The sequence below is a fragment of the Temnothorax longispinosus genome, chromosome 9 (assembly GCF_030848805.1).
Source record: "Temnothorax longispinosus isolate EJ_2023e chromosome 9, Tlon_JGU_v1, whole genome shotgun sequence".
Lineage (NCBI taxonomy): Eukaryota > Metazoa > Arthropoda > Insecta > Hymenoptera > Formicidae > Temnothorax > Temnothorax longispinosus.
Genome location: NC_092366.1, coordinates 19048773 through 19076506, shown reverse-complemented (window position 1 = coordinate 19076506; position 27734 = coordinate 19048773). Strand labels below are relative to the sequence as shown.

Sequence of the window (27734 nt, the reverse complement as noted above, 5' to 3'; positions counted from 1 at the left end):
CGGATAAAAAAAGCTGGCAATGTTCTGTACGGAACACATTGAGTCAAAAATTCATTAAAATAAAGAAAAAAAAGTTGGGGAAAGGTTTCTTCTGGAAAAGATACATTCAGACGATTTTTGAAAATGGAGGTGCCAACTTTACAGTGGCACACGCAGTATGCATATGTAAATAATTTAATTTAATAAAAATTTCAAGAAAATTTTAACAAAACGGAACCGGAAAAAAACTAAGTTGCGCATATATTATAATCTATTGCCTTGAAAAGGATATAGGCTCGGAAATGGATAGATTCTACTAGAGCCTAAAAAATATTTTTGTAATTTATGTAAATAAAAGTGGTCAGCCACTTCCCTCCCCTCCTCATCACTCAGGACTACTAATTGTCAAAATACAAAACATATATGTGAAAAATAGATCTATAATTTTAAATTAAAGTCCATTAATGCTTTGCACATAATTATTGATACAATTATTATCCTAATTACGTATTAAAAGTAAATCATTAAATAAAAAACTGATAATATGTAAATAATTTAATTTAATACAAATTTCAAATAAAAAAATTTTAATAAACCGGAACCGAAAAAACTGATTTGCGCAATACCGATACTTTTGTTAGCTAGAAAACCGAAACAGAGAAACCGATACCTTTATTAAATATTTTAATGTACCGAAACCGGAACCGAACCGATATTTTACTGGCTGCATGGATTGGTGAAAAATTTAAACCAAGAGCACTAAATATAAACAAAAAGGTATATTTCCGAGCGTTTACTAACAATAGCTACACATAGTTGTCCAAAAAAGTTCGCACGAGAAGTTTAGGCGAATGATTCAAAGCTACTGAATTTCGGCAGTTCTTATTTCACCTACAGTACTCTTATATTTATAAATTACACTGCGCTATTCGCTAGCCTCTTAATTAAGCCAAAAGTGAACGACTTAAGATTAGCAAAGCACAAAAATTGTTAGAATCATTTGTTTTCTACTGCATAAATATATACGGAAGAAATTCTTTGTATAACATTTATTGTTTAGTTTATCTCCCAAAAGATGTTTGAAAATTTGGATCTTTAAATCATTTTTTTTTTTTTCTTTTTGAAAACAACATGACATTTTCCCGTAAGTAAATAAATTAAATAAATATCATTAATAGATAGAAATAAAATTAATTAAATTGAAAATTCTTTCTTAGAACAGTTATGAATGAAATATGTGAATAGCAACTACGTAAAATGGAATCACAGTAGTCTTTCCAATGTGTATTCCATATTACCAATTTTTAATTCTTTACCTGAAAAATTTAGACCACGTTTTTTCTAACAGTTTGATATCTCTAGGAAACTATATCTGCTTGTGCACTTAAACTCGAGCTAACGTATTACAAAAAGAATGTTAGACAGTATTTAAATATTAATTAAGACTGTAAAATTTTACAACATGACATCATAGCAATGTCAACGGAGCGCGATTTATGCCAGCATCATTCAGGGCTGCGTTCGGATTCCCCACCCGAGTGCTAAAAATCCAATAGTATATGCACTGTTAAAAAAATCTGTATTAAAAATAATATAAAAGTGTACGAAATTTTTATGCAGGCACTGCATATAAAATTTCAAATACGAAGTTGAAAATTAAAGGAGTGGTATTTCGAAAATAAAAATATCGAGCAGTAATATAGTCGGACTCTTTCGGGTGAAGAATTACAAACCTTTAATAGATATGCTGCAGAGAACTCTATACACCCCATAATTGCAAAGAAGGTCGCACTCTGACAGCCGAAGACCTCAAATCCACGAGAGATTTGCGGAAGAAAACAAAAAACTAATAGAAAATTATATACCTCTACACGAAAATTCCTCCATACAAAACTTGTTCACTAAAATAACTGAACCACCACATTATAAATGCCCCTATTGTAGCCAATGTTTTCCGTCTACTGTTCATATTCGGAGCTTAAGAGGTCACTTGGCAAACGTACGTGTGATAAAAGTATTTCATTTGTGTCAAAAATAGACCATCTGTATACACATACTAAGAATCGACGAATGCCAGAGTCTCGACATAATAAGAGAACGACTTCCGTGGCCAGTAATGAATTGCATCGGGGCTCGATGTCGAACGACCGTTTCACGTACACTGTCAGAATTCGAATCGATCGAAAATCTTGATTCATCTGTTGTCTGCCGCAAAAGCGATACGGAAATCTGGCAAGAACATCGACTTGATGCCCTTGCGACGGAGATCTTGTCCACGAAGCAGACGACGATCGCGAACGCGACGCGATGATAGTGATCGGAGGCGAGCTCACCTGGTGAGCAGGAAGGTCACCCTCGAAGATAGCAGTTGACCGCTCTTGGCGACTCGGGAGTATGAAGTCGTGCTTCTCCCGGTTGAGCGGAGGGGCACGTGTTAAAGAACGTCTCGGGTTTAACAACTTATTGGGCGGCAATGCCGCGCATGAAACCACGCACACAGAATATTTGCCGTTTTACACGTAGCGGTCAGCCTCGCGGCCCGATGCTTACATCGAGCGTGCTATGTTCGATCCTTAACAACCATTAACATTGAATATATTATAGTTGAATAAAATATTTAAAATCCGATTAATGTGTTTAAACGTTCTTTACACGAAGGAATATTAAAAATATAATTGACAAACTTATTATTATGTTTCTCCAAATTATTTATAATAATAATTATATACATTTAATTTAAGTTTTACACATTTATAGATATATTAAATTTAATAGTTTTTAAACTTTAAATAATTAAATATTAACATTTTACGTAAAAATGTTTAGATAAATCTGTAGGTATATTTCTTTTAAAATATATCTTTGATACGTTTCAGCTGCAAGTTCCAAAAAAAAATAACGAAAATGTCTTAAACAAGAGGCACGAGAACTGCGCTTGTTTGTAGATTTTTATGCGTTTAAGTTTAGGTAAAGGTAAAGGCAACCAAACGGCCGGTCCTGACTCAAAGAATGCAAAGAATATATTAACCGCGTTTTAATCGAAATCGTCGAGATTATATCTTGATCGCGAATATCTGAATTTAAATAGCATAATGTACACAAAACAACCAAAATTAAAAAATCAAACGGAGGGTAAGGGGGTTGATGACGAGAAATGAAGCGCATTTGACGCGCAATGGACGCAATAGCTAAAAATCTCGGATATTTTCGGCCGCGTTCGGCCAATGTCGGACGTAAAATTTATACAAAGCTACAAACGCGACGAATATTAACCGGCGTTATGTATATTAAACCGAGAGAGCTGTCCGCGATTATTAATCCCGACTTTATTCGACGCCGCAGCGACATAGTAATAAAAAAAGCTGTAATAATCGGAGCAATGGACCGGATAACTAATGTTGGGAAAAATAGATATCCAGTTCGAATTCTACAAATCTAAAGACGGCGCCGACTATAAATTCACGATAGCTCCGAGGTAAGACCGGCAAGACCTTGATCTTTGTCGGACCGGTAGGTATGGTCGTTGTATTCTTTGCTTTGCTATCAATTCAAAAAATAAAAAAGAAAAAAAGAGACATATATATATATATATATATATATATATGTAATCGAAATTAAAAAATCAAACGATGAATAAATCAATAGGTAAATAAATCAATGTTGGAAAAAAATTAGTACAATCCGAATCGCGAACCGCGAACCGCGAACCACGAACCGAACCGCGAAATAAATCGCAAACATTATTTGATCTCACCCAATCTCACCTCAGATATCAAGTGATCATTATAAAAAAAGTCACTCACCGACCGATGCGCAACGGACGGAGTTACTCAGCCACGAAGCTCCGATGATTCTGTAACACAAAAATGAAAGATTCATATTAAATAAACGCTCAAAATAATCAATGTTTCAAAAAATAATTTTTAAACGTCACGTCTACGTCGTCTTTTAATTAGATTTACTAATATATAATTTACTTATTTCCTGAGAAAAACCTTTATGAGAATATAAACTTTTATAAAATTTTAGATAAAATCGGTTTCTCAAATTATTTCTTGCTTATCCGAGATAAATCGACGCGAATAAATAGAAAAAAAAAACAATTAATTTTAAAAATGAGAAATGACACTTACCCCAAGGTTGCTCCGTCGGGGCCCGATGCCTTTGCCAGGCCTCCTCCTCCTCTCCACGATTCGCCAGGTCCTTCTCCGTTAATCCGTGCAGCGTTAATCCGTACTCCGTTGGCCGGTTGGCGCACTCCGCACTCACTCACGAACGTTCACGAAAATCGATGATAAGATCGCGTAGCTTATGATCGCGCGATATTTTCGACACTTTGCACGACACTCCCGGCATTAATCTCGCGACGTACTTAATTACACGGCAACGGAAAAATTACGGCGGAGAAGCTACGAACGAAACTATACGATCTGCTCGACGCCGTGCCGCGATGTCCCGCAGGGAGACGACAATATGACGGAGAGAATTTCGTAAATCGCACGGTTAACTTGACTCGCGGACTCGCCAACAGCAACCGCGACTCGCGACTTTCACGAAAATCGACGATAAGATCGCGTAGCTTATGATCGCGCGATATTTTCGACACTTTGCACGACACTCCCGGCATTAATCTCGCGACGTACTTAATTACACGGCAACGGAAAAATTACGGCGGAGAAGCTACGAACGAAACTATACGATCTGCTCGACGCCGTGCCGCGATGTCCCGCAGGGAGACGACAATATGACGGAGAGAATTTCGTAAATCGCACGGTTAACTTGACTCGCGGACTCGCCAACAGCAACCGCGACTCGCGACTTTCACGAAAATCGACGATAAGATCGCGTCGCTTATGATCGTGCGATATTTTCGACACTTTGCACGACACTCCCGGCATTAATCTCGCGACGTACTTAATTACACGGCAACGGAAAAATTACGGCGGAGAAGCTACGAACGAAACTATACGATCTGCTCGACGCCGTGCCGCGATGTCCCGCAGGGAGACGACAATATGACGGAGAGAATTTCGTAAATCGCACGGTTAACTTGACTCGCGGACTCGCCAACAGCAACCGCGACTCGCGACTTTCACGAAAATCGACGATAAGATCGCGTCGCTTATGATCGTGCGATATTTTCGACACTTTGCACGACACTCCCGGCATTAATCTCGCGACGTACTTAATTACACGGCAACGGAAAAATTACGGCGGAGAAGCTACGAACGAAACTATACGATCTGCTCGACGCCGTGCCGCGATGTCCCGCAGGGAGACGACAATATGACGGAGAGAATTTCGTAAATCGCACGGTTAACTTGACTCGCGGACTCGCCAACAGCAACCGCGACTCGCGACTTTCACGAAAATCGACGATAAGATCGCGTCGCTTATGATCGTGCGATATTTTCGACACTTTGCACGACACTCCCGGCATTAATCTCGCGACGTACTTAATTACACGGCAACGGAAAAATTACGGCGGAGAAGCTACGAACGAAACTATACGATCTGCTCGACGCCGTGCCGCGATGTCCCGCAGGGAGACGACAATATGACGGAGAGAATTTCGTAAATCGCACGGTTAACTTGACTCGCGGACTCGCCAACAGCAACCGCGACTCGCGACTTTCACGAAAATCGACGATAAGATCGCGTCGCTTATGATCGTGCGATATTTTCGACACTTTGCACGACACTCCCGGCATTAATCTCGCGACGTACTTAATTACACGGCAACGGAAAAATTACGGCGGAGAAGCTACGAACGAAACTATACGATCTGCTCGACGCCGTGCCGCGATGTCCCGCAGGGAGACCACAATATGACGGAGAGGATTTCGTAAATCGCACGGTTGACTTCACTCGCGGACTCGCCAACAGCAACCATGGCGTGGCGTCACTACTCACTCGCGACTTTCACGAAAAGCGACGATAAGATCGCATCCTTGATCGCATCGCTTATGATCGCGCGATATCTTCGACACTTTACACGACACTCCCGGCATTAATCTCGCGGCGCGTACTTGGTTACACGGCAACGGAAAAATTACGGCGGAGCAGCTACGAACGAAACTATACGATCTGCTCGACGCCGTGCCGCGATGTCCCGCAGGGAGACCACAATATGACGGAGAGAATTTCGTAAATCGCACGGTTGACTTCACTCGCGGACTCGCCAACAGCAACCATGGCGTGGCGTCACTACTCACTCGCGACTTTCACGAAAAGCGACGATAAGATCGCATCCTTGATCGCATCGCTTATGATCGCGCGATATTTTCGACACCTTGCACGACACTCCCGGCATTAATCTCGCGACGCGTACTTGGTTACACGGCAACGGAAAAATTACGGCGGAGCAGCTACGAACGAAACTATACGATCTGCTCGACGCCGTGCCGCGATGTCCCGCAGGGAGACCACAATATGACGGAGAGAATTTCGTAAATCGCACGGTTGACTTCACTCGCGGACTCGCCAACAGCAACCATGGCGTGGCGTCACTACTCACTCGCGACTTTCACGAAAAGCGACGATAAGATCGCATCCTTGATCGCATCGCTTATGATCGCGCGATATTTTCGACACCTTGCACGACACTCCCGGCATTAATCTCGCGACGCGTACTTGGTTACACGGCAACGGAAAAATTACGGCGGAGCAGCTACGAACGAAACTATACGATCTGCTCGACGCCGTGCCGCGATGTCCCGCAGGGAGACGACAATATGGCGGAGAGAATTTCGTAAATCGCACGGTTGACTTCACTCGCGGACTCGCCAACAGCAACCATGGCGTGGCGTCACTACTCACTCGCGACTTTCTCGAAAATCGACGATAAGATCGCGTCGCTTATGATCGCGCGATCTCCGCGATATTTTCCAACACTTCGCACGACACTCCCGGCATTAATCTCGCGGCGCGTACTTGGTTACACGGCAATGGAAAAATTACGGCGGAGCAGCTACGAACGAAACTATACGATCTGCTCGACGCCGTGCCGCGATGTCCCGCGTCCCGCAGGGAGACGACAATATGGCGGAGAATTTCGTAAATCGCACGGTTGACTTCACTCGCGGACTCGCCAACAGCAACCATGGCGTGGCGTCACTACTCACTCGCGACTTTCTCGAAAATCGACGATAAGATCGCGTCGCTTATGATCGCGCGATCTCCGCGATATTTTCCAACACTTCGCACGACACTCCCGGCATTAATCTCGCGACGCGGCACGTACCTACTTAGTTACACGGCAACGGAAAAATTACGACTAATTACGATGAAGAAGCCGCGCTCTGCACTGATGCATGGAGCGCGGGAGTCGCGGGACGCGGGCGCCGCGCCGCGGCGAACGGCTTCTCGTCAACGCGATTGGTAGGGACAAAGTGGGGGCTACAAGTGTCTAGGCACGGTGCGCGCACGGAATGCGTGACGTCAGCACGCCTCGAACCGCTCCTCTACCCCCACTACTCGTGTTTACCGCGGCGCGCACGACCGCGCTTTAACGTCGCCGGCCGCCGGCCGCCGCTCTCACATCACAATATTCACAATTAGACCGCATCGCGGAATAATAATAGATAATACACGAATGAATCGCGCCCGTCGGGTCCCGGCGCGGCTGTTTAGATTACGAAAAACTGATGTATCGAATTTAATACATGTGCTTCGCGAAATTTATATATAGATACCGAGGTACGTCGCATTCGATAATATATTCGATAGTATAATATTGATTATACGTTCTTTCGGACGATCAATCTCGCTTTTACCGACAATGACTCCGCGTCTCGCGTTGTGTCGCGCGACTTCGAAATTCGGAACAAAGTTGATTGGACATCGTTTTCGGAACACGGATAAAGAATTTCATTAACGATACGAATGGACGCTAAAACAACTCCGCTGTTGCGCATCAGCCGGCGAGTTATTTTTCGAGCAGAAGGGATGAATGTATTATTTGTATGGTACAATTTTCTTTTTTTCTTTTTTTTTTCTTGTGGTCTTTCTAGCTTTGCTAAAGTAGCACCGCCACGATTTTCTCCGAAATGGCACGGGATACAAAATTGTTATTAGTGGTATAAATTAGTAAAAAATGGGTACTAAATATTCTGATAGGTCCGGTTTGATTCTGCCGATTTGGTCCTGCTAGCTTAGAAGAAGTGTCCCGATTGCGGAACGCAACGGAAACGAGATATAATATAGTAGAAGAAAGCACCAAGATGCGAGGAAATACAAGAGTAAGAACGGTAGCACTGTTATTCGAACAAAATTTTTACTAAAAGCGAAAATTTATAAACGGGAATTTCAAAAATATCATAAGATGTACTTAATTTGTTCCCAAAATAATTAATATCATGTACAAGTAATTAGTACAAACAAAATATAATTAGGATCATACATAAATAAATGTATATTTAATTATTAAATCGTTCTCTTGTTAAATTTTAATAGTGTACCGCGCGATTTAAATATATATATAATTTAGATTCTTCATCCTACTAATACGTTATAAATCAGATATTGCATAGTTATGAGAATTTTAGGAGTAGAAAATTCAAAAAATTCGTTAAATTTAGAAACTAACGTCAACAGACATTAGAAATGAGATTGCCGATATGTATATTATGTTAACTATTTTTCTCAATTAAAACAAAAAGAATAACGACGACGATATAATTCTGTTTTGTGAGAAACAATCATTAGAACTGTAGGATAAAAGTTTTACGAAGGTTTCGAGAGATAGCTTATAAAAATATCCAGTCTAACTATTTACAATATTTAGACAGTCACGTCTAAATACATACTTAAGAATAACGTCAGTTCAGTCAAGACATTTTATAAGCGAAAAACCGATATCTGCCTTGATGCGATAATCGGTAAGTATACGTGGGCCATACGACTCGTTACGCTTCGCTACGACTCGCAAGGTCTCGACCTTGCGCGAACACGATTTCTCGCCCGGGAGAAGAGGAGAGATTTCACCGCAGCGTGTTCTCGTCCGACAGCGAAGATCTTCTTTGGGGCTGAAAGGCGCGTGTGAAATGGCGAAGTGAGTTTCCCATGCCGCGTGGCCATGGTATGACGGGGCGCATAGTTTATCAAAAATAAATTATCAAGAGGAGGATTGGAGGCGCGGCGAGAGAGAGAGAGAGAGAGAGAGAGAGAGAGAGAGAGAGAGGGGAGGGGGGACAAACGAGATGGCGAGGTATACCGCGTGCCTTCGCGCGTGCATGACCACGTATACAGGAAACTCTGGGGACCAAGAGACGGAGAGACTGGGACAGGTGAGAGCGGCGAGAAGAGGAAGGAGGAAGCTCGATGAAGACGAAGAAGACGCCGAAGAAGTAGCGGCGAGCGAGCGAGTCGCGGGGGAACGGGGGAAGACACGGACCGACCACGAAGAAGCGACTTACGGCGACGCACGGCCGTTGCTCGAAGGACGGAAAGGTGGAAGAGCATCCTTTGGAACCGGTCCGTCTTCTCGGAGCTTGCTCCGAGCCGCGGCCAGGTGAAGCCAGAAGGTGAATCTTCGCGACGCTCGTCCTGGCTCGTCCGCCGAATGCTTTGTATTTCGAACGAGCCCGAAATACAAAACTACGATTAAAATATTATTAAAAGATCGATATGCGTTAGTAATTTTGCGTAAAGATTTGATACAACATACAGTAATTCACTTCAATACTATATTTTTCTAAGTATATATTTTTCATTTTCGATATATATGTATGTATACATACAGATGCAATTTATATATTGTATAGATTGCATCAAAAAGTACATTGTGGTCAGTTGCATATTAGTATACATTCGTTGAACATAGGTAACACACAGTATAAAATACAATTTTTATTCTATTATTCGTAAACAATGTAAGCAATTGTAGTGATCTCGTATCTCAAAATGTGTACTTCACGTAGCTCGAAATACATGAAGTGTGTCCAAATAAAACGCAAATTGAAAGGGTTAAAAGGGTAATGACATATGGTTAAGAGGGAATAAGAAAACTCGAAAGAGAGCTGTGACACGGCAATGGGATGAAACTGATCCTATCTGTTCGATATACGTAGCTTATCATTACGATCGCAGGAACCAGTTACTGTTACACTTAGAATGTACTATCCCAGTTTTACCTTGTGTGAAAGTCATATATAATATCCATAGCTTGGAGTTAGAACAAGTGTCGCATTCAGTACATTGAATGTATACCGCAGAATAATATTCGTTATTCTGGTTTCAAGTTACTATAAAATTTAGTATAATATTTAAATATTGTATGCTACTCGTAAAATGCGCATATCTGTACATGGGAGTTAAAATGACCACTCTGCTTTTTAAAGTTAAAATGACAAATTTTATACTTTAAAGCCCTTACATTTCATCTTCAATCTTTAAGCATGTATCACAAAATGGTGTTGGCCTCATTGCAATTCTGACGCAGTTATAGATATGATTCATTGTCAGTAATTAAATTTCTGTGATCGCACATCATCACTCATCAGTATCGACACACTTATTTTTTATAACTCGAGCAGTGATTTCTTAAGTACTAAGATATCCCGTTTTCTTCTTTCTCCAATTCGCTATATCGTATCTTTCTCCGATATTTCATTTTTATGATAAATTTCAACTAATAAACTTGTGTGTGTTTGTTTTTAACAAATAACTCTGCTATATGTAATGTATATATATATATATATATAAAATTCATTTTGCATCTAACGGCATGTAACGGTATTTCGCGATATATAGCGTGAATACGGAGCGGTAAGTTGATTAAATTGATTATCGACCTATCCCAATTCCCAAACTTTTCAATGGGGGAGTTTAGAAATCTTTCATTAATTTTTTATTTATAGCAGAATGCGTCAAAATGTCAAATATAAAGTAAAACAATACTTGGGTTACGGAAAAGTGATGAGCCTACGTAATTGAGAACAAGGATAGTGACTACAGAAGCGGAAGAGCGAACGAGAGAGAAACAGGGGAAAGAGAAAGACATGGCTGAGAGGAAAGAGCGGGAAAGGGAGGGTAAGCAAGAAGAGACAAGCGGGGGAACCCTGGAGTCCGGGAGGGTGACAGGATCACAAGATGAGAGAAAGAGAGAAGGGAGAGGAGCGCAGAGCAGGTTAAGAACGACGTTGGAGGAGAGGGGAGAGAGAGAGAGTGTAGATGAAAAGGGTGAAGAGGGAGTAACGAAGGGAAGGCGGTGAGGATCGAGCGGGTGGGAGGGTGAAGAGAGAAGAAACGGGAACTGAGGGAAATTGTGAGGTTGAAGAAAGATATTGGAAAAATATAGAAAGATATAAAGAAGGAAAGAAAGGGACAGGAGAAGTAGGCCTAGTGACAGCGTGAGATAGGGTGAGCGGAAGATGAGATGGAAGAAGGGGGGGTGCAACCTCTCAATAATTATGAATGAGGATTCAGTTTTTCGATCGACTATTTTGTATGCGAGAGATAATGCCATCGTATCACTCCTTTGAAAAGTAAGAATATTGAAAGGCCCGAGGAAAGGCCTGATGTGGAAGTAACTGTAAACTCATGGCGTTATTGCAATAATAAACTTTTCTACTTGTCGAGATGATGGTTGTGTTTTGTTGACGCTGCGATCAATTCTTATTCGATTGCTGTTTAAATTCTTTGTAATCTAATTAAGATTTTATTCGCACAGAGACAACTATTGAATTTAAATTTGCGATTAGTTGAAATAGAAAATTTTTAGATATATTAAGTTGGCCAATAAGTCCGTGCGGTTATTTATTTATAAGTAACATTTATAAGTAAAAAACCGCACGCGGACTTATTGGCCCACCTAAAATACATATATTTGAAGTTTCGAATGAGCAGTGTGACCGAAATAAATCCTAGTTTTGCTTCCTTCCAGAAATATTATAGAAAGTGTATAACATAAACTACGTTTACGCGAGCGTTAAGCCCCCGACACACACTATGTCGTAACAGTAACAGTAAAGTTTCGACCAATCGCGTTGCTCGATTCGGGAACGTACGGCCGTACGTTCCCGATTCAAGCAACGCGATTGGTCGAAATTTTACTGTTATGCTAGGTCTACAATGCGACGAGTCGTAAAGTCGTGAGTCGTAAGAATTGACCAATCACAGTCAATTATTCTCCTCAAATTCGATTGTGATTGGCCAATTCTTACAACTCACGACTTTACGACTCGCATTGTGTAGACCTAGCACAATACATACATACATACCCTGGCTGCGTTCCAAAATTCACTCTAGTTAACTTGAAATGCTATAGTGTGTGACGTAAACTATAGATTTTATTTACCCAGAGTGAATTTTGGAACGCGCAGCATCTACTCTATACTAAAATGAGATGTACACTCTCTACTATTATTTTCTTATCTTTCTAACCTAGCTTAATCTTAAGTTTTAAACATAAGTGTAATCATCCAACAACAGACACCTTAAGTATGATATTGTGCTTTCGCGGATTTTATTATCAATACTGAATAGTGAAAAATTGTTTGATAATTATCAGGAAATTGTTATTTTATTATTGAGAGTAATAATTATAGAGAAGCTGTAGATTCCATGGCATTTCCACTAAATGACCAGGTTTACACAAAATCCTTTACTCCCAGGGAGTACGAGGTAAATTATTTAGATACGATCGAAGATATCTTGAGAGATATATGGCTAAACGGACGCATATATATACACACACATATATTGTAAACATTTATTTGTAGGTAGAGCTTCTTTATGCAGCGAAAGAAAAGAATATAATTGTCTGTTTGGGAAAAAATTCCGAGCAAACCTTTCTTTCTATAAAATTGATTCAAGAGTTTGCTACGAACAATAGAAGGTAACGATAATGAAATGTTTTCCATTTGCCTCAATAGATATTGGGTATGTTTTCTATTGCTGAACTGGCTGCACTAGTTCAGCAATAGAAAACAGATCCTTCAATAGAGTTATTATCGATGAATGTTAGCAAAAATGTTAAATATCCTGATAAATAGAAATATAAACATTTTACATAAAAATTATTCATTACTTTACATAAAGAATCTCAAGTCTATTGAATATGATATATATTTAATCATAGAAGTGGATTTAAATGTTAGATGTAATGCTTGTTAAATATACTTGAATTTGTCTTCTTATTTACATAGATTGGTGAGCAATGGTGGAAAGCGAGCAATATATATATTAAACGATGAGGATAAGTCTACAATAATAGGAACTTATATAAAACAATTAACAGATCTGAAAGTATTAGTATGCGATTCTGGTGTACTTGAGGGATTTGACAAAAGTTTTGAAAGTTCTCACGTAAGAAAAATGTTTATTATACATATACATATATATGATGTTAGAAAAAGGAAATCTATTGGAAATATTTCCTCTTATTATATATTTTATTTTGTACATAGGTATTAGTTGGAACACCAAAAACCTACGCACAACTAATATCTGAAAACAAACTTTTACCGTGTCACATAAATCTAGTCATAGTAGACGAGTGCCATAAGTCTATCGAAGATAGCAATCTAAAGTTTGTCCTGCAAACTTTTCTACTGTGCAACAATGTTCCTAGAATAATCGGGCTAGCGGTACCAGTGTTTAATTTGACACAAGAACCTGGAAGATTGGGCTTAGAGATAGAAAAAGTAGAGGCTGCCTTTCAGTGTGAAGTAGAAACCGCTAATGATATTCTTTCAACAATACGGTAAGTTTAAAATAATTTGTTCTCTCTAACATTATTCTTTCTTGCAAACCATGTGAGAATTATTGTTATACGTAGTTATAGCCCAAAACCGAGAGAGTACGTTGTGGAATATGATAGGGGAGAAAAGAAAGACTTGTACAATACGCTTAAAAATTGCGTGCTACATGCCATTGAATTTTTACGCGATCATCGGTACGATCCAATGGAGATTTATACCGAAGAATTTTACGAGGATATTCAAAAAATTCCTGATCCCATACAAAAGCCCTTTGAGATGATGCAAGATTTTTTGCATATATTGGAAACTCTTGGACCATGGTGTGCGGATCGCGCCGCTCTGACATTACTATTTTTAACGGAAAAGTTGAAGATTAAAACTCCTTACGAGAGGCATTACCTTCTATTAAATATGATGACATCTGTTTTTATAAAAATCCGGTAAGTATTGTAACGAGGACGAGACGACGATGTTGACATCTATGCGCTATACGCGCTCAAAAGTTTGAGACGTTGTATAATTTAGTGTGAAAATTTATGTAAATTTTACATACAGTGCCCTTTGTGACAATGAATTTCAACATTTATCTGAGAAAGAAAGAATATATCAGTATAGTACTCCAAAAGTTCATCGACTATTGGAAATTTTAAAAATTTATACTCCTTTTTATACTAAAGAGATTAACACTCCGGAGAAAAAGGCAAGTGCTGGTAAGTATCTTTTCCAATTTTTATAAGATTTATATGAAGAGTATGCAATAATTTTGATGTACATAAAAATATATTGTACTTTCCTCAGATGTTAATTCAAAGAATTGTGTCACAAAAAGTGATAAAAATGTTTCTTTTTCGAGAACTCAGGAAAAACCTGTGCAGTTGAAAAAGTTTGGAGGTAATTGGAAATCTAACGATGACAATTATAAAAGGACGTTCAAATCGCAGCGTTACCCCTGTAGTGGTACAGACCCTGATCTACTCTGTGGAGTAATTTTTGTGGATAAAGGATTTACAGCCAAAGTTTTATTTTATTTATTAAGCGTATGTGTATAAATCCCATTACGATAATTACAAGATATCGCATAACGGCCAATTATTAAATATTAAATATTAATTGCTTATAGGAAATCTGTAAACATGACGAAGATTTGCACTTTTTATCGCCTCTTTACACAATTGAAAGAAACATTGATGACATTGGTTATTCGAGAGATTTAGAGATGGAACACAGGAAGCAGGAAGAAGTCTTGAAGCGATTTAGAATTCATGAATGTAACTTGTTGATTGCAACTTCAATCTTGGAAGAAGGTTCGCAAAAACTTTTCTATTATTCTATTCATATTAGATTTTTCTTAAAAAACGAGTTTTACTTTGAAAAGGCTTAGATTCAGGATCAAAGAAGCTTGTACGAACATATGTTTGATTTTATATTTTTAGTAAAACCAAAACAGAGGTCTTTTTATGATATATTTTGTACTATCTTTTTTTCTCTTTTGTACTTATTTACACTCTGTACACTTTTTCCAAAAACATTTATCTATCTATTACGATAGGTATCGTTTTTTTCATGTACGATACATTTTACAGGCATCGATATTCCAAAATGCAATTTTGTGATGAGGTATGACTTTCCGAAGAATTATCAGTCATATGTACAATGCAAGAGTAGAGCAAGAGCCATGGATGCCTTGCATATATTATTAGTGCCACAAGAAGCATCTAACGAATTTATATGGCAATTAGCTCAATATCAATATATAGAGAAGGTATAATTTACAAGATTTAATTCTATAATCCACCTTCAATAAAATTTTAATGTCTTGTAAGGCTTCTATTATCTCAGCGCAGTTATATCAAATTACGACATTTTAAGCGAGAAAATATATGAATTTTTTCTTGCTACTACATGCACTACATGTCAAAGTTAAATTAGCTTGTTTCTTTCTTTTTTTGTATTTAATTGCGTTTGATAGCATAGATTGGATAAAATATATTTCTCTTTTTTATCTCGTTATCCTGCATATATATAAATACACATATAATTTAGTCTACATGTATTTTACACTTCTAAATCTTACTTTCCCTGAATGGAAACGTATCTCGTGCCAATCGATATAACAATTGACGATTCTGTTTATTAATCCACAAAGAGAACTTTGATATATTATATTATCAATCTACTTAATACTATCGAATACGTATGATGGCGCGTCAAAGGAAAAAAAATCCATTTTGATATTATAACGCAAGAAAACAACTCGTATGATTTCTCGCGTCTGCTGTCGCAATTCGCAATATAGCTGAAGTGAGAAAAAAGGGGAATCTTAATTAATTTGTATTCGGGCTTATCTTTCCAAGTCGTAGTATTGCATACGTTTTATTTGATTTATTCATGAACTTCAGTGCGTACCAGTTTTATTATCAACCTTTAATGTGGTTCATTATCTGTGCCAACCTCAGTCGAAAATTGTAATGGAAGAGCATCAATCTATTTTGTAGACTTTATTATTAAAATGTTCTAATAAAGAGCTAACTGAGGACGAAGAGAATGAAGCAGACATGTATGCTGCAATGATACCACATTACAAACCACTCGATGGTGATGATGCTCCCAAAGTAACTTTTAATTCTGCCATATCATTAGTTAACAGGTAACATAATGTTTTATGTATATCACTAATCTTAATAAAAGAACGGTACATACAAGTATCGTTCAAAAGGTCTGATCGCTAATATTAATGCTTTAAATCGTGCAGGTATTGTGCGAAATTACCGAGTGATACTTTCACGAGATTAACACCAGAGTGGAATATCGAAACAGTGAATGTTCATGATATGGTGATGTACATCTGTTTCCTACGACTTCCTATTAATTCACCGTTGAAATATGTAGTTACGGTAATTAGTTATATACATACGTATGTTGGAATGCAACATAAAAGCATGTTCCTTTAGCCGTAGCTCATTTCATCGATTTAGATATGATTTTCGCTTAGCGGAACAGGATCATACTTGCTTGTAGGATTTTTTATTTTGTTGTCACATAGCGCACATTTGAACTACAACAATAACTAACGTTATAATTTCTTGTAATTTTAAATTAAAATTCTATTAAAACAAGATTTGCTGGAAACTGAGTAAAGTACGATGATTTTATTATATATTTTCTCTCACGAGACTCAATTTAGCAAAAGTTGCTCTTTATTTTAATTTTTATTCAAGTTCTCGAATGATATACGGATGTCTCATGATATTTTTTATCAAGAGAAAAAATTTCAATTCTCTTGTAACGTTTTGAAAACACGGCAAAAAATCTTGTTTTAATAGGATTTTAATTTAAAATTACAAGAAATTATAACGTTAGTTATTGTTGTAGTTCAAATGTGCGCTATGTGACATCCAGTAGTTTTGGGAAATATTTCTGTACGCAATTTATATACACTATTTATAATATATGTACATATCACGGCTTTTCCTTTCTTTTGTCACATCTTAGTCATATCCAATGCCGAATAGAGCAATGGCTAGACGTATGGCTGCCTTGCAAATGTGTATCGATTTACATCGAGGAAATGAGATAGACGACAATTTGTTACCTATCGGAAAGGAAAATTTTAAAGCCAAACCTGAAGATGCAGAGGTACCTGCCTTGCCAGATGAAAGCAGAGCTGACTTTTCGGAAGCTAGACCGGGAACGACAAAACGAAGACAATATTACTATAAAAAGGTTTTCTACCATTACTTTGAAAATCTTGTTTTTTCTTTCCCACAGCCGAGTAAGTGGTTGTTTAAAATTTGCGTTATTCTATCCAGACAGCTGAAGCACTAACGGATTGTAGACCAATAGTTGGAGTACCGTCTTATCTATATCACATTAATATGGTACTAAGTTGTCCTTTGCCTGAGGAACAAAATACACGAGGTAGACGCATTTATCCCCCTGAAGAATCGGCCATTGGATTTGGCATACTTACGTTAAAGGAGATACCCAAGGTGATAATTTCTCATATTCCGCGTTTCTGAGTTCTCAATTTATTTTCTGTACTTATCGTATTATTTATTCGAGAAATTTATAATTCTTCTGACGTATGTGTTTTATGTAGCTTACTTTCTTTTTACAGTTGTGTCCGTTCCCTATTTATACTAGGTCAGGTGAAGTTCATGTGCAATTAAAACTTAGTAAGGAGACTGTAATCCTGGATGACGTTCAGATAGAAAGAGTCGACACTTTCCTTAATTATACCTTTACAAACGTTTTGAGATTACAGAAATATCTAATGCTCTTTGATCCAAACGCTTCCGAGAATTCGTATATAATTGTACCGGTAAAAATATGTGAGTATAAATATGTGGATGTATTAGAATAATTAGAAAACGGAACGAAGTAAATCTGTGGAAACACTTTATTTGTTCAGGTGAAGTCTATAAAATTGTTCGAAATTATGAACAGGAGCGCGCTATCAGCGCTATTTGCTTATTGCTTATTTTATCCTTGTTTTATACCTAATGAGCGATAAAGATAGAATGATGCAATAGCGCTAATAGCGCGCTCCTTGAGTGCAGCCACAGTTATATTGGAATTTTTTTTATAACTTTGGCAAATTTAATATAATATAGATCATCATGATCACGGTCTTGTAAGACCGTGATCATGATACAGATTATAGAGGGAAAGATTCTTGATGCTTTTGTTTTAAAAGTTTTTATTGAAAAGTATGTAAATTGTAAGGGGTGTCGTAAGAATGTTAAAAACTACGAAGCTATTATCGCGTGTGATTTTACAATGTTATGTTTTATTAATTTTGAAATAATTATATTTTATGTTACAACGTGTTATAAAAGTATAAATCTGTTAAAATTGACAATTTTTTATTTATCATTTTCTTTCCGTATCTCTCAGAAAGATACGAAATCTTTTTTAAAGAGATATCGTAAAACAAGAAATACCGTGAAAGCAAAATCTTCGTAAAGTTTAATACTTACTGTAAAACTTAACTTTTTAGTTACGACGTATGACGGGTCAGATGTTAGCGTGGATTGGAATTTTTTAGAATGCATTTATCAGAACCGAAATGCTGTGCCAACTAAGGTTCCAGAAGAAGACAGAAAAAATTTCAAATTCGATCCATCCAAATATTATGACGCCGTAATCATGCCGTGGTATAGAAGTCAAGACCAACCACAGGTAAATTCATATAATTAGGTATAAATTAAATATATTGAAATGTAAAGCTCTTGTGTATTTTATGATCTTTCGCGGTACTTTTTCCTTTTTTTCCCCTCCTTCAGTACTTCTATGTAGCGGAAATATGCGCAAACTTAAATCCAAAGTCTTCTTTTCCCGGCCACGACTATAGCACTTTCGAAGAGTATTACTTGAAGAAATACGGTATACAAATACAAAATCTAGAGCAATCGTTGTTAGATGTGGATCATACATCAGCTAGACTAAACTTTTTAACTCCTAGGTAAGGCCTATGTGAAACAACTATTTATCGAGACATTCACATCTTGTAAACAACGATCTAATAATTTGTTTATTCTAGATATGTAAATCGCAAAGGCGTCGCGTTGCCTACGAGCAGCGAGGAGACAAAACGCGCGAAGAGAGAAAATTTAGAGCAGAAACAGATTCTTGTTGCTGAATTATGCGCCATTCATCCTTTTCCAGCGTCGTTATGGAGACAAGCGGTTTGCTTGCCCTGCATATTGTATAGAATTAACGCCTTGTTGCTCGCTAATCAAATACGATGTCAAGTTGCACATATGATAAATTTAGGGCAACAAAATCTGAATTCAGGTACGCGATCGCTTGAAATTTGCATACGTATTTCGAGGAGACGTATTTCATTTCCGTCTGTCGATTCAATAATGAATTAGAATTAGACAATTCCGAAATGATGCGAGTGTGTGTGTGTGTGTGTGTGTGTGTGTGTATGTGAGAGAGAGAGATTAATATTTATCGGTTAATCTTTTTGATAAATTATTCTAGATTTTGAATGGCCGGCGTTAGATTTTGGGTGGAGCTTGGCAGAAGTATTGAAAAGATCAAAGGAAACGGAGAAAGCAAAACAGACTAAAAATGAAAATGCACAGGACAACTCGTCTTTGAACGGTATAGACGTTAGCGAGTGTGACGAGAATACGCCGTCTGGCCAAGACGTGAACGATAAACAACAGGTATCGTGCAACGAGATTGAAAAACAAATAGAATTGGAGTCCGACAATGCCCGAACCGATGAGGTAGAAGAAGATATTGCCGATGAGCGAAAGGATGACGAGCTGGAGATTGGTACATGGTCGAACGACATGGCATGGTCCAACGACGTGACAATGAGTTCCACGGATTATGATATGAATAATCTGCAATCGTTTCCTCTAAATGTGACGGTCTTGCCGCAAGATTTTGGTTGGAATGACATTCGATACGGCTCGCCAACGTACGAATCCGACTTGGATGGTTACGAATCAGATGACATATACAGCGATGGCTTTGTCGACACGTCTGACGAAAGTGAGGATGAAAGTAGAGGCTTGAAGATTGCTTACATGGGAGAAAATATTGCCGAAGCTGTGGAGGATGAGAAACAAATATGTAAGCAGGAGATTAATAAAAAGATCTTGGATCTTTTGGAGACGGAGAAGAATTTCGATAATAATTTTTGGATGTATGCGGAAAAGGATGAAGAGTTATTACTTGCGAAGCATAAGGAAGCGCATTATGAGTTCGCCAAGAGAAAGGAACGCGATATAATGACCGACGGTACTTTCATATCTTGCAATTCTGAAATTACGATTAAGAGGAGGAACTCGTCGAGTTGTCAAACTGAGAGCGAAAAACCGAATTATAAACATAAAGATTACATAGAAACTGTTGTAAGAAGATTTACTATCCAAGTATTAAATAAGAAGTCTACTGAACCTGCTCGCATGATAAAAAAAGAGCTTAACAAGCCAAATGAAAGAAATTATTCAAATAACGGTCTCTTTAGTTTCGACCATCAACCGGAATTGAGAGGCCATTCAGGACCAAGTCCTAGTCTGATCCTGCAGGCTCTAACAATGTCTAATGCGAATGACGGTATTAATTTAGAGCGGTTGGAGACAATCGGCGACTCGTTTCTCAAGTATGCTATAACTACATATTTATATTGTACGTATGACAATATCCACGAAGGAAAGCTCAGTCATTTAAGATCAAAACAGGTATTTTATATTTTATATTGAGCGATTATACTAAGCGTCACATCTATTTACGTCTATGTAACGTTCGTCAAATTGGTGTTTTTTTTTCTTTCAGGTAAGCAATTTGAATCTTTATAGACTTGGCAGGCAGAAAATGCTCGGCGAGAGTATGATAGCAACCAAGTTCGAGCCGCATGACAATTGGCTACCTCCTTGCTATTACGTTCCTAAGGAACTCGAGCAAGCATTGATCGAATCTGGTGTTCCTTCCGCTCTGTGGAATCAAGCTGACATTCCTACCTTGCAAGCTGTGAATCCCACCGAAATAACTCAGCTCGTTAAAGAGACTGAGGAAAAGCTCGTCATTATGAAGAGTGAATTGGATAAGAACGAAAGTAGACTGTCGAACAATTTAGATAATTTGCGATGCTTCATACCTTACAATTTAATTACGCAGCACAGTATCCCAGACAAAAGTATCGCGGATTGCGTAGAAGCTTTGATAGGGGCATATTTAATCGCATGTGGCCCCCGTGGGGCGCTTCTCTTCATGACCTGGTTAGGAATTCACGTTTTGCCCACCGAAGAAGTTTGCATCATAAGCGAGAACAAGCCGGAAGAAAGGATACCTGGCAGTACGCCATACGTAAAGGGAGTTAATGAACACGGTGAAACTACTTGGACGCAAGTGAGTAGTTGCATTTAGATTCTCTAAAAGAAAATCTCTTAAACTCGTTCGGAATTCGTTGAAGACGTAATTGTAATATATGCAGGCAATTTTTGTGAACAGTTTTCTGACTTTCAGTTTGTCGTGATGTAATTTGAATGTAATAGATCGTGTTTTAAATATTTCAAGAGTTTTAATTACTTTAATGGAGGTTTCTCTTTCGGTCACTAGGGTGTCCAATATATTGAAACTTGAAGTTTTAGAAAACAGTCGTTGTGTATGTGTGTGTGCGTATGCAATATTTTTTGCAAACCCGAAAAGTTTATTTAACAAAAAGAAAACAATACCGTCGTACGTTTCGCTCTGCGTCACACATTTTTAACAATTTATATGTGTGTAAATTTTTATGACGATCGTCTTGTTTATGTAAAAAAATTTTCTCCTTCAATGTTTCTCCTATTAGATTCGTTACGGAAAGTTGGAAGAGCCGCAAAATCCATTACTCCGTTACATTCCTGACCCAGAGAGTGAGTTATATATGATGCTCGACGGATACGAAGAGTTGGAGGAAAGTATAGGATATAAATTTCGCGACAATAGTTATCTTTTGCAAGCGTTTACGCATGCTTCTTATCAGCCAAATAGATTAACGGATTGTTATCAACGTTTGGAATTTCTTGGCGACGCTGTGCTAGGTAAAGCTTTTATCAATTAAGGTTAATTATAAAACTGCAACATATAATTATCTGTAATTATCGCATCAAAATTATATCTCTTGCATTTCAGATTATTTAATAACTAGACATTTATACGAGGACTCTCGGCAACATTCGCCAGGTGCTTTAACAGATTTACGATCCGCTTTAGTCAATAACACGATATTTGCTTCTTTAGCTGTAAGGTGCGGTTTTCATAAATATTTCCGTCATCTATCTCCTGGACTAAGCGTGGTAATAAATCGTTTTGTCAGAATACAGGAGGAAAATGGACATTCCATTAGCGAAGAGGTACAAAGAATTATTATTGCTTGTTATCGCTATTATTATCATTATCGTCAACATCACCATCAACATCATTATAATCGGCATTATTGTTGTTCAAGTTGTTATCATTATTATTTATTATTTTCTCGATGTGATACAATCGACAGAAGTCGGTGGAACACTTTTCTTTTGATAAAGAGAAGTTGCGGACGGTTTTGTGTCCAACTGTACATTGAAGCACACAAATACATTACGTTCTTAATAAAAATACGCATTTGTGCACCTATAAATGTGACAGTAATGAATCGTGCGTTTTAGTATTACTTGATTGGCGAGGAGGAATGTGAAGAAGCCGAAGATGTAGAAGTTCCAAAGGCACTAGGTGATGTTTTCGAGTCGTTAGCCGGCGCTATTTACTTGGATAGCGGAATGTCTCTCGATGCGGTGTGGAGTGTTTATTACACGATAATGAAGTCAGAAATTGGTAAATATACCTTGTCAAATATATCTTATCAAATTGATGTTTAAGGTATCCGGTCAATTTATTAAAAAGATTGTATAATTGCAGAACAATTCAGCACGAATGTTCCCAAATCTCCAATTCGTGAATTATTAGAATTAGAACCCGAAACGGCAAAATTTGGTAGGCCTGAGAAACTGGCTGATGGCCGTAGAGTCCGAGTAACTGTAGACGTGTTTGGTAAGGGTTCCTTCAAAGGAATCGGGCGAAATTACAGAATCGCAAAGTGTACAGCGGCTAAATGCGCCTTGAAGAAATTAAAGAGCAAAGTACAGAATTACCCAAGGCAAAAACTATGACAAAACTCGTAACTTGTAAAAGGGAAAAAAACACACGACAAAAGTTTCTTGTATTCAAGAAATTGTTGGGTGGGGGACGTTTACGTCTCAAGATTATTACATTCATGAGTGTACTTACGAACTTACAACGTTAAAAGTAATCTTTCGTTAAAAAGATAGAACATTACATCAGTGCAGTATGATGATTTAGATAGACATTAATCTTAACGAAGAAGTTGTTACATTTGAGCCTAATCGTGTTAATTGCGCTGACAATTAACGAGTTGGATATAACGTGAATTAGGAGAATAAATAAATTTTACTAATTACATGTGACTGATAATAAAGTATAAAGATGAGAGAGGTAAATAACACTCGAAATATTTAATCTATAGTTATTTCGCGCGCGCGCGCGAAAGAAAAATGACTACGATAGCTCAAGGATCGATATAATTAAAAATATAATTTGAAAATATCACGAAATAGTAATATGGACAAACAGTATTTATAAAATAACATCAATTCCCAGCTTTATCCTATTTCTTCTATCGTAATGCAGATTATTGTCATAGAATAACCACGTTAAGTAAAAGTCTTGTGACTTTTATTGTGTTTTGTAAGAGAAAAGATAAATAAAACTTTTCGTAACATATAAAGTTTTATAATTCAAGCAAATAAAAAAAGTAATGCAAAGCGATTTATCTATAAGATAGTTGTATAAAAATGTGTCGTATAAATGTACAGTATATGCAAAAACAAGTAAAAACGAATAACAACATCTAAATAACTCTTGTGTTAAAAAGAGTAAAGAAACTAGAGTAAAAACTCAATCTTACGATCGTTTCAAATATTTCTAAACTCGCTGCGACAGGTAGCAGATAAGATAAGATAATACAGGAATAGCAAAAATGTTTTTTATTTGAAAAAAATTCCTAAAATAATGAGCATCATAGCCGGGCTATAATTAAAATTATACAAATTATGTTTGTAACATTTTTGGTTCGCATCTTTTAATCGGGGAAAAAAAAGTTATTCCGTTTGAAATAACTCTCTTGATTACTTTCTCCGTATATATTATTGTATATAATTAGAATCAAGTACCTAATCGGCTATAAAAGAGTGCTATGGCGGGATCTTCGCACTCGGAAGTCATTAATACATCTCGAAACTTATCCAGAAGTTGTAACAACTGGGATCTACGAATATTTTCTAAATACATAATCTCCTCTAAGTGATAATCTCCGTCAAAATAGCCAAGACGGCACAGTCTATCGAGTAATTTCCTGTCATCGGAAGGAATATCATAATCTTCCGATTGAAAGTCGTATAACGCATCCTCCTTATCCGTGAGCGATAACTCCTCTTTGATTTCGGTAGGCGTTCCTTTTGGCGTTTCATTCAAACTCCATGTGCTTTCGCTTTCTTCTATTCTTGCAATTGTATCATTTGTTTGTTGGTCCTGTGTATCCTAATATTAAGTATAAAAAAAGGCTTAATGAGACTGAAATATGTATTACATAGTAAATAAAATCGAGTCATGACAATATTTCTTTTCTCCCTCTTTCTTTTCCTTCACCACTGTCATTATGATTGATTTATAATAGAATCGCACGATCGATTTACTATAGAATTATTACCAACATTACGTTCAGTCCGTGCAAGAGACTAAAAAGAGACACGGTAGTACACGCGAAGCGAGACCGCACCGTGACTCTTTTACGCGAACGCACGAGTTGCGAGTATTTTGAGATCTCAATATAGTCTCTTACACAGATCGCTGAAATTAGATCGCGGAATTTATTTCTTTTACTATTTCAATTTCGATCAATTTTGCTAATGTAAATATACCAAATAATAAGCTATTTATATTTCACTAATAATAAATTATACATTGTGACTTACCAATAATAAACGGCCATATACCGTTGGTACGTATCGCACATATGTGTGCAATTGTAGAAGCAAATGATTTTTTAATAGCCATATGATTATCTTTACTAATTGCGTTTGCTGCTGCGGCTGGCTCAAAGGATTCAGCTTTTGGCTAATTGAAGTTGGTAGGGAGAAATCACTGATTACCTGAAAACGTACAAAATATAATATTCACAAAGTTTTACCAGTAATTCAATAATTAGGTACTATTTACGTTACACATTATTCACTTTAAAGTAAAAAAAAAAAGACAAAAAATTTTAAAATTAATATGTAACACATAAATAGATGCAAAACATCAGAGAATGTGTGAAAATAGCTATGGTGTATATACTTGAAGTAAGCAAACTCCTGGGAAGTGTTCGGAGAAAGAATCTAGCAACTGGCTAGTCAAAACAGCATCGGGGGAGACAACATAAACATTGCTTTCGCAAAGTGGATAAATTATTGTAGCTTTTGCCCAGTAAACTAAATGACCAGCTAGCTGAAACACTTGCGCGAGTGTTAGATCCGAGTCTGCGGCTAAAGTCTGCAAACTTTTTAATGGATTGTACATCTGAATCAAACGTTTAAGTGCGGGAGAACAATCTATTTGCAAAGATTCTAACAAGTCCAATGGCTCAGTTAACAAAAGTATTCCATGATAAGGTCTTAAACTGTTCAAACACCTGTAAAACAGATTCAACGTTATATAAATATATTTAAAGTGGCGCACACGACCCACGCACACACACAATCAGGAATATCCCTCGGAATAAAATCTCAGAATTGAAAATAAAAAATTTCAATATATATATATATATATATATTAGGTTGGCCAATAAGTCCGTGCGGTTTTTTACTTATAAATTTTACTTATAAAAAACCGCACGGACTTATTGGCCAACCTAATATATACTCGTAATTTTAAATATAATAATTGAAAAGTTTCGCATACAAAAAATTGGTTAAATGTACCATTTCTTGTAAAGATGTAAACATAAAATTTTCTGTGTAGAGTTAACTACTATAATAAAATTTCTTTATTCGCACAGATGTACTTTATATATCTCGTATTTGAGATATAACAATGTTATTTAACAAACCTGTCTATAATCTCGGGATCTATAAGTAGTCCTTTTTTATGTGATTGATGAACTTTTTGCGGAAGACAGAAGCGTACTTGGATCCACTTGTTAATCATAATATTGACGATGCCAGAAGAGCTGAGATTGCTAAACACGGACTTTAAACCACGTGCCAACGAGCTTCTTTGAAGGATTAACTCATATGGTGATTCATCGCAGTCACTTTCACCTTCAGATCTAAAAGTATATAGTTTAAAATAAAACATGGCTATCAACTAAAAAAGAATAAATAAATAGTTAAGTTGTTCACCTTCCAGCAATCTCATCGTGTGTCGATACCATTATCTTTATTTCGTCGGTTAAAAAACCACATCTTTTTTCTTCGTGTCTCAATGCTATGCCTAATCTAAACACATCTAAATGCTACTTCCATATGTTAAGGCCTATGTCCACAATGCTAGAACTTGGTCCAAGTTCTCGGACCGAGGAAAAGTTACTGAAACTTGGATCGTGGACACACCAGTTTTGCATCCAAGTTCAGTGTGTCTATGATTCCAAGTTTCAATAACTTTACCTCGGTCCGAGAACTTGGACCAAGTTGTAGCATCGTGGACACAGGCCTTTATAAACACTCTTTACGCATATGCCGAAATATCATGTTACCTTTTGCTTAGATCATAGTAACACTTTACTATCGAATGACTCGCTTGTGCTTGTAGTGCAAAAACTATATTGAAAAGCATAGAGGAGTTTACTTCCTTCAAGCCACGAGATGGAACCAAAGTTGGATGTCCAACAAAGCGAACATCATTTACTTTTAATTCAAATTTCTGTTCACATAATTCTGGCTTTACAGCGAATAAAGTGGAGAGAACTTCATCCGTTAAACCAGTTAAATTTCCATTACTTATGTTTGACGTCGGAAACGGCAAAGACTGTTGAATGAAATACAACATATCACCAAATTAATAATCATTATACATTTTAAAAAAGGATTTTTTTTTTAAAGTGGCCTACAAAGAAATTTTCACGAAAATATTATACATTGTTTAAATAAAAACAAAGACCTGCAATAAATCTTCCGTATTGGTCAACGAATAAGGATTCTTTCGTTTCGTACACTGATTAGAATCTCTTACATGGTTAGTCATATGTGGATATCGAAATAGCAATCTGTCACCTTTACTGTCGCTTTTTACTAAAATTATACTTAATGGATGGATACCCATATTATTCAACCGACAATAAAATATAAACAATGCACTAGGTTAAGTGATGTATGTATAATCAAAGAATAAATAGACGAGTATAGAAGGATAGTTCCCAGATAAAAGCGGGGAGCACACACACGCATAACGCGTAAGCATAAGAAAATTGATTGGTCCATACACATGTGCATAAGGAAATGGACCAATCAATCATGA

At 37.2% G+C, this 27734-nt stretch overlaps 3 protein-coding genes across 3 annotated transcripts in view; 1 reads left to right on the top strand and 2 right to left on the bottom strand.

Annotated features, from left to right (window-relative positions):
• Tara (SERTA domain-containing protein 2 taranis) overlaps window positions 1-4528 on the bottom strand; it is a 91362-nt gene extending 86834 nt beyond the window's left edge. Inside the window, exons 1-2 of the mRNA XM_071788310.1 lie at window positions 4113-4528; window positions 3783-3832 (exon numbers count right to left, since the gene is read on the bottom strand). The gene's annotated coding sequence lies outside the window, so the exon portion shown is untranslated. The remainder of the gene's footprint in view (window positions 1-3782; window positions 3833-4112) is intronic.
• Window positions 4529-12353: 7825 nt separating this feature from the next.
• Dcr-1 (endoribonuclease Dicer-1) lies at window positions 12354-24857 on the top strand. The gene is made up of 23 exons (XM_071788827.1): window positions 12354-12603; window positions 12702-12817; window positions 13128-13287; window positions 13389-13684; window positions 13760-14122; window positions 14238-14392; window positions 14481-14719; window positions 14803-14986; window positions 15266-15444; window positions 16178-16329; window positions 16435-16576; window positions 17175-17405; window positions 17492-17671; window positions 17800-18013; window positions 18682-18863; window positions 18968-19146; window positions 19225-19478; window positions 19671-20884; window positions 20979-21551; window positions 21994-22225; window positions 22317-22537; window positions 22832-22997; window positions 23082-24857. The coding sequence occupies exons 1-23, from the start codon at window positions 12544-12546 to the stop codon at window positions 23330-23332; spliced, it is 5943 nt and encodes a 1980-aa protein (XP_071644928.1). The 5' UTR covers window positions 12354-12543; the 3' UTR covers window positions 23333-24857.
• Window positions 24212-27644, bottom strand: Nprl3 (GATOR complex protein Nprl3). Its single transcript, XM_071788832.1, has 7 exons — window positions 27378-27644; window positions 26974-27245; window positions 26621-26716; window positions 26329-26547; window positions 25578-25911; window positions 25214-25390; window positions 24212-24779 (listed from the first exon to the last, which is right to left on the bottom strand). Exons 1-7 carry the CDS (start codon window positions 27537-27539, stop codon window positions 24405-24407), a joined length of 1635 nt encoding a protein of 544 aa, XP_071644933.1. The 5' UTR covers window positions 27540-27644; the 3' UTR covers window positions 24212-24404.
• Window positions 27645-27734: the final 90 nt, after the last annotated feature.

What these genes read in the sequence shown, in the direction of transcription:
- Nprl3 (XM_071788832.1), bottom strand. Translation starts at nt 27,539, where the DNA reads ATGGGTATCCATCCATTAAGTATAATTTTAGTAAAAAGCGACAGTAAA. An exon ending in ATACGGAAGATTTATTGCAG is followed by an intron (nt 27,246 to 27,377) that starts GTCTTTGTTTTT and finishes TTCATTCAACAG; the next exon opens with TCTTTGCCGTTTCCGACGTC. An exon ending in GATCCCGAGATTATAGACAG is followed by an intron (nt 25,912 to 26,328) that starts GTTTGTTAAATA and finishes TCTGTTTTACAG; the next exon opens with GTGTTTGAACAGTTTAAGAC.
- Dcr-1 (XM_071788827.1), top strand. Translation starts at nt 12,544, where the DNA reads ATGGCATTTCCACTAAATGACCAGGTTTACACAAAATCCTTTACTCCC. An exon ending in CTAAACTTTTTAACTCCTAG is followed by an intron (nt 19,147 to 19,224) that starts GTAAGGCCTATG and finishes TGTTTATTCTAG; the next exon opens with ATATGTAAATCGCAAAGGCG. An exon ending in GCAACAAAATCTGAATTCAG is followed by an intron (nt 19,479 to 19,670) that starts GTACGCGATCGC and finishes AAATTATTCTAG; the next exon opens with ATTTTGAATGGCCGGCGTTA.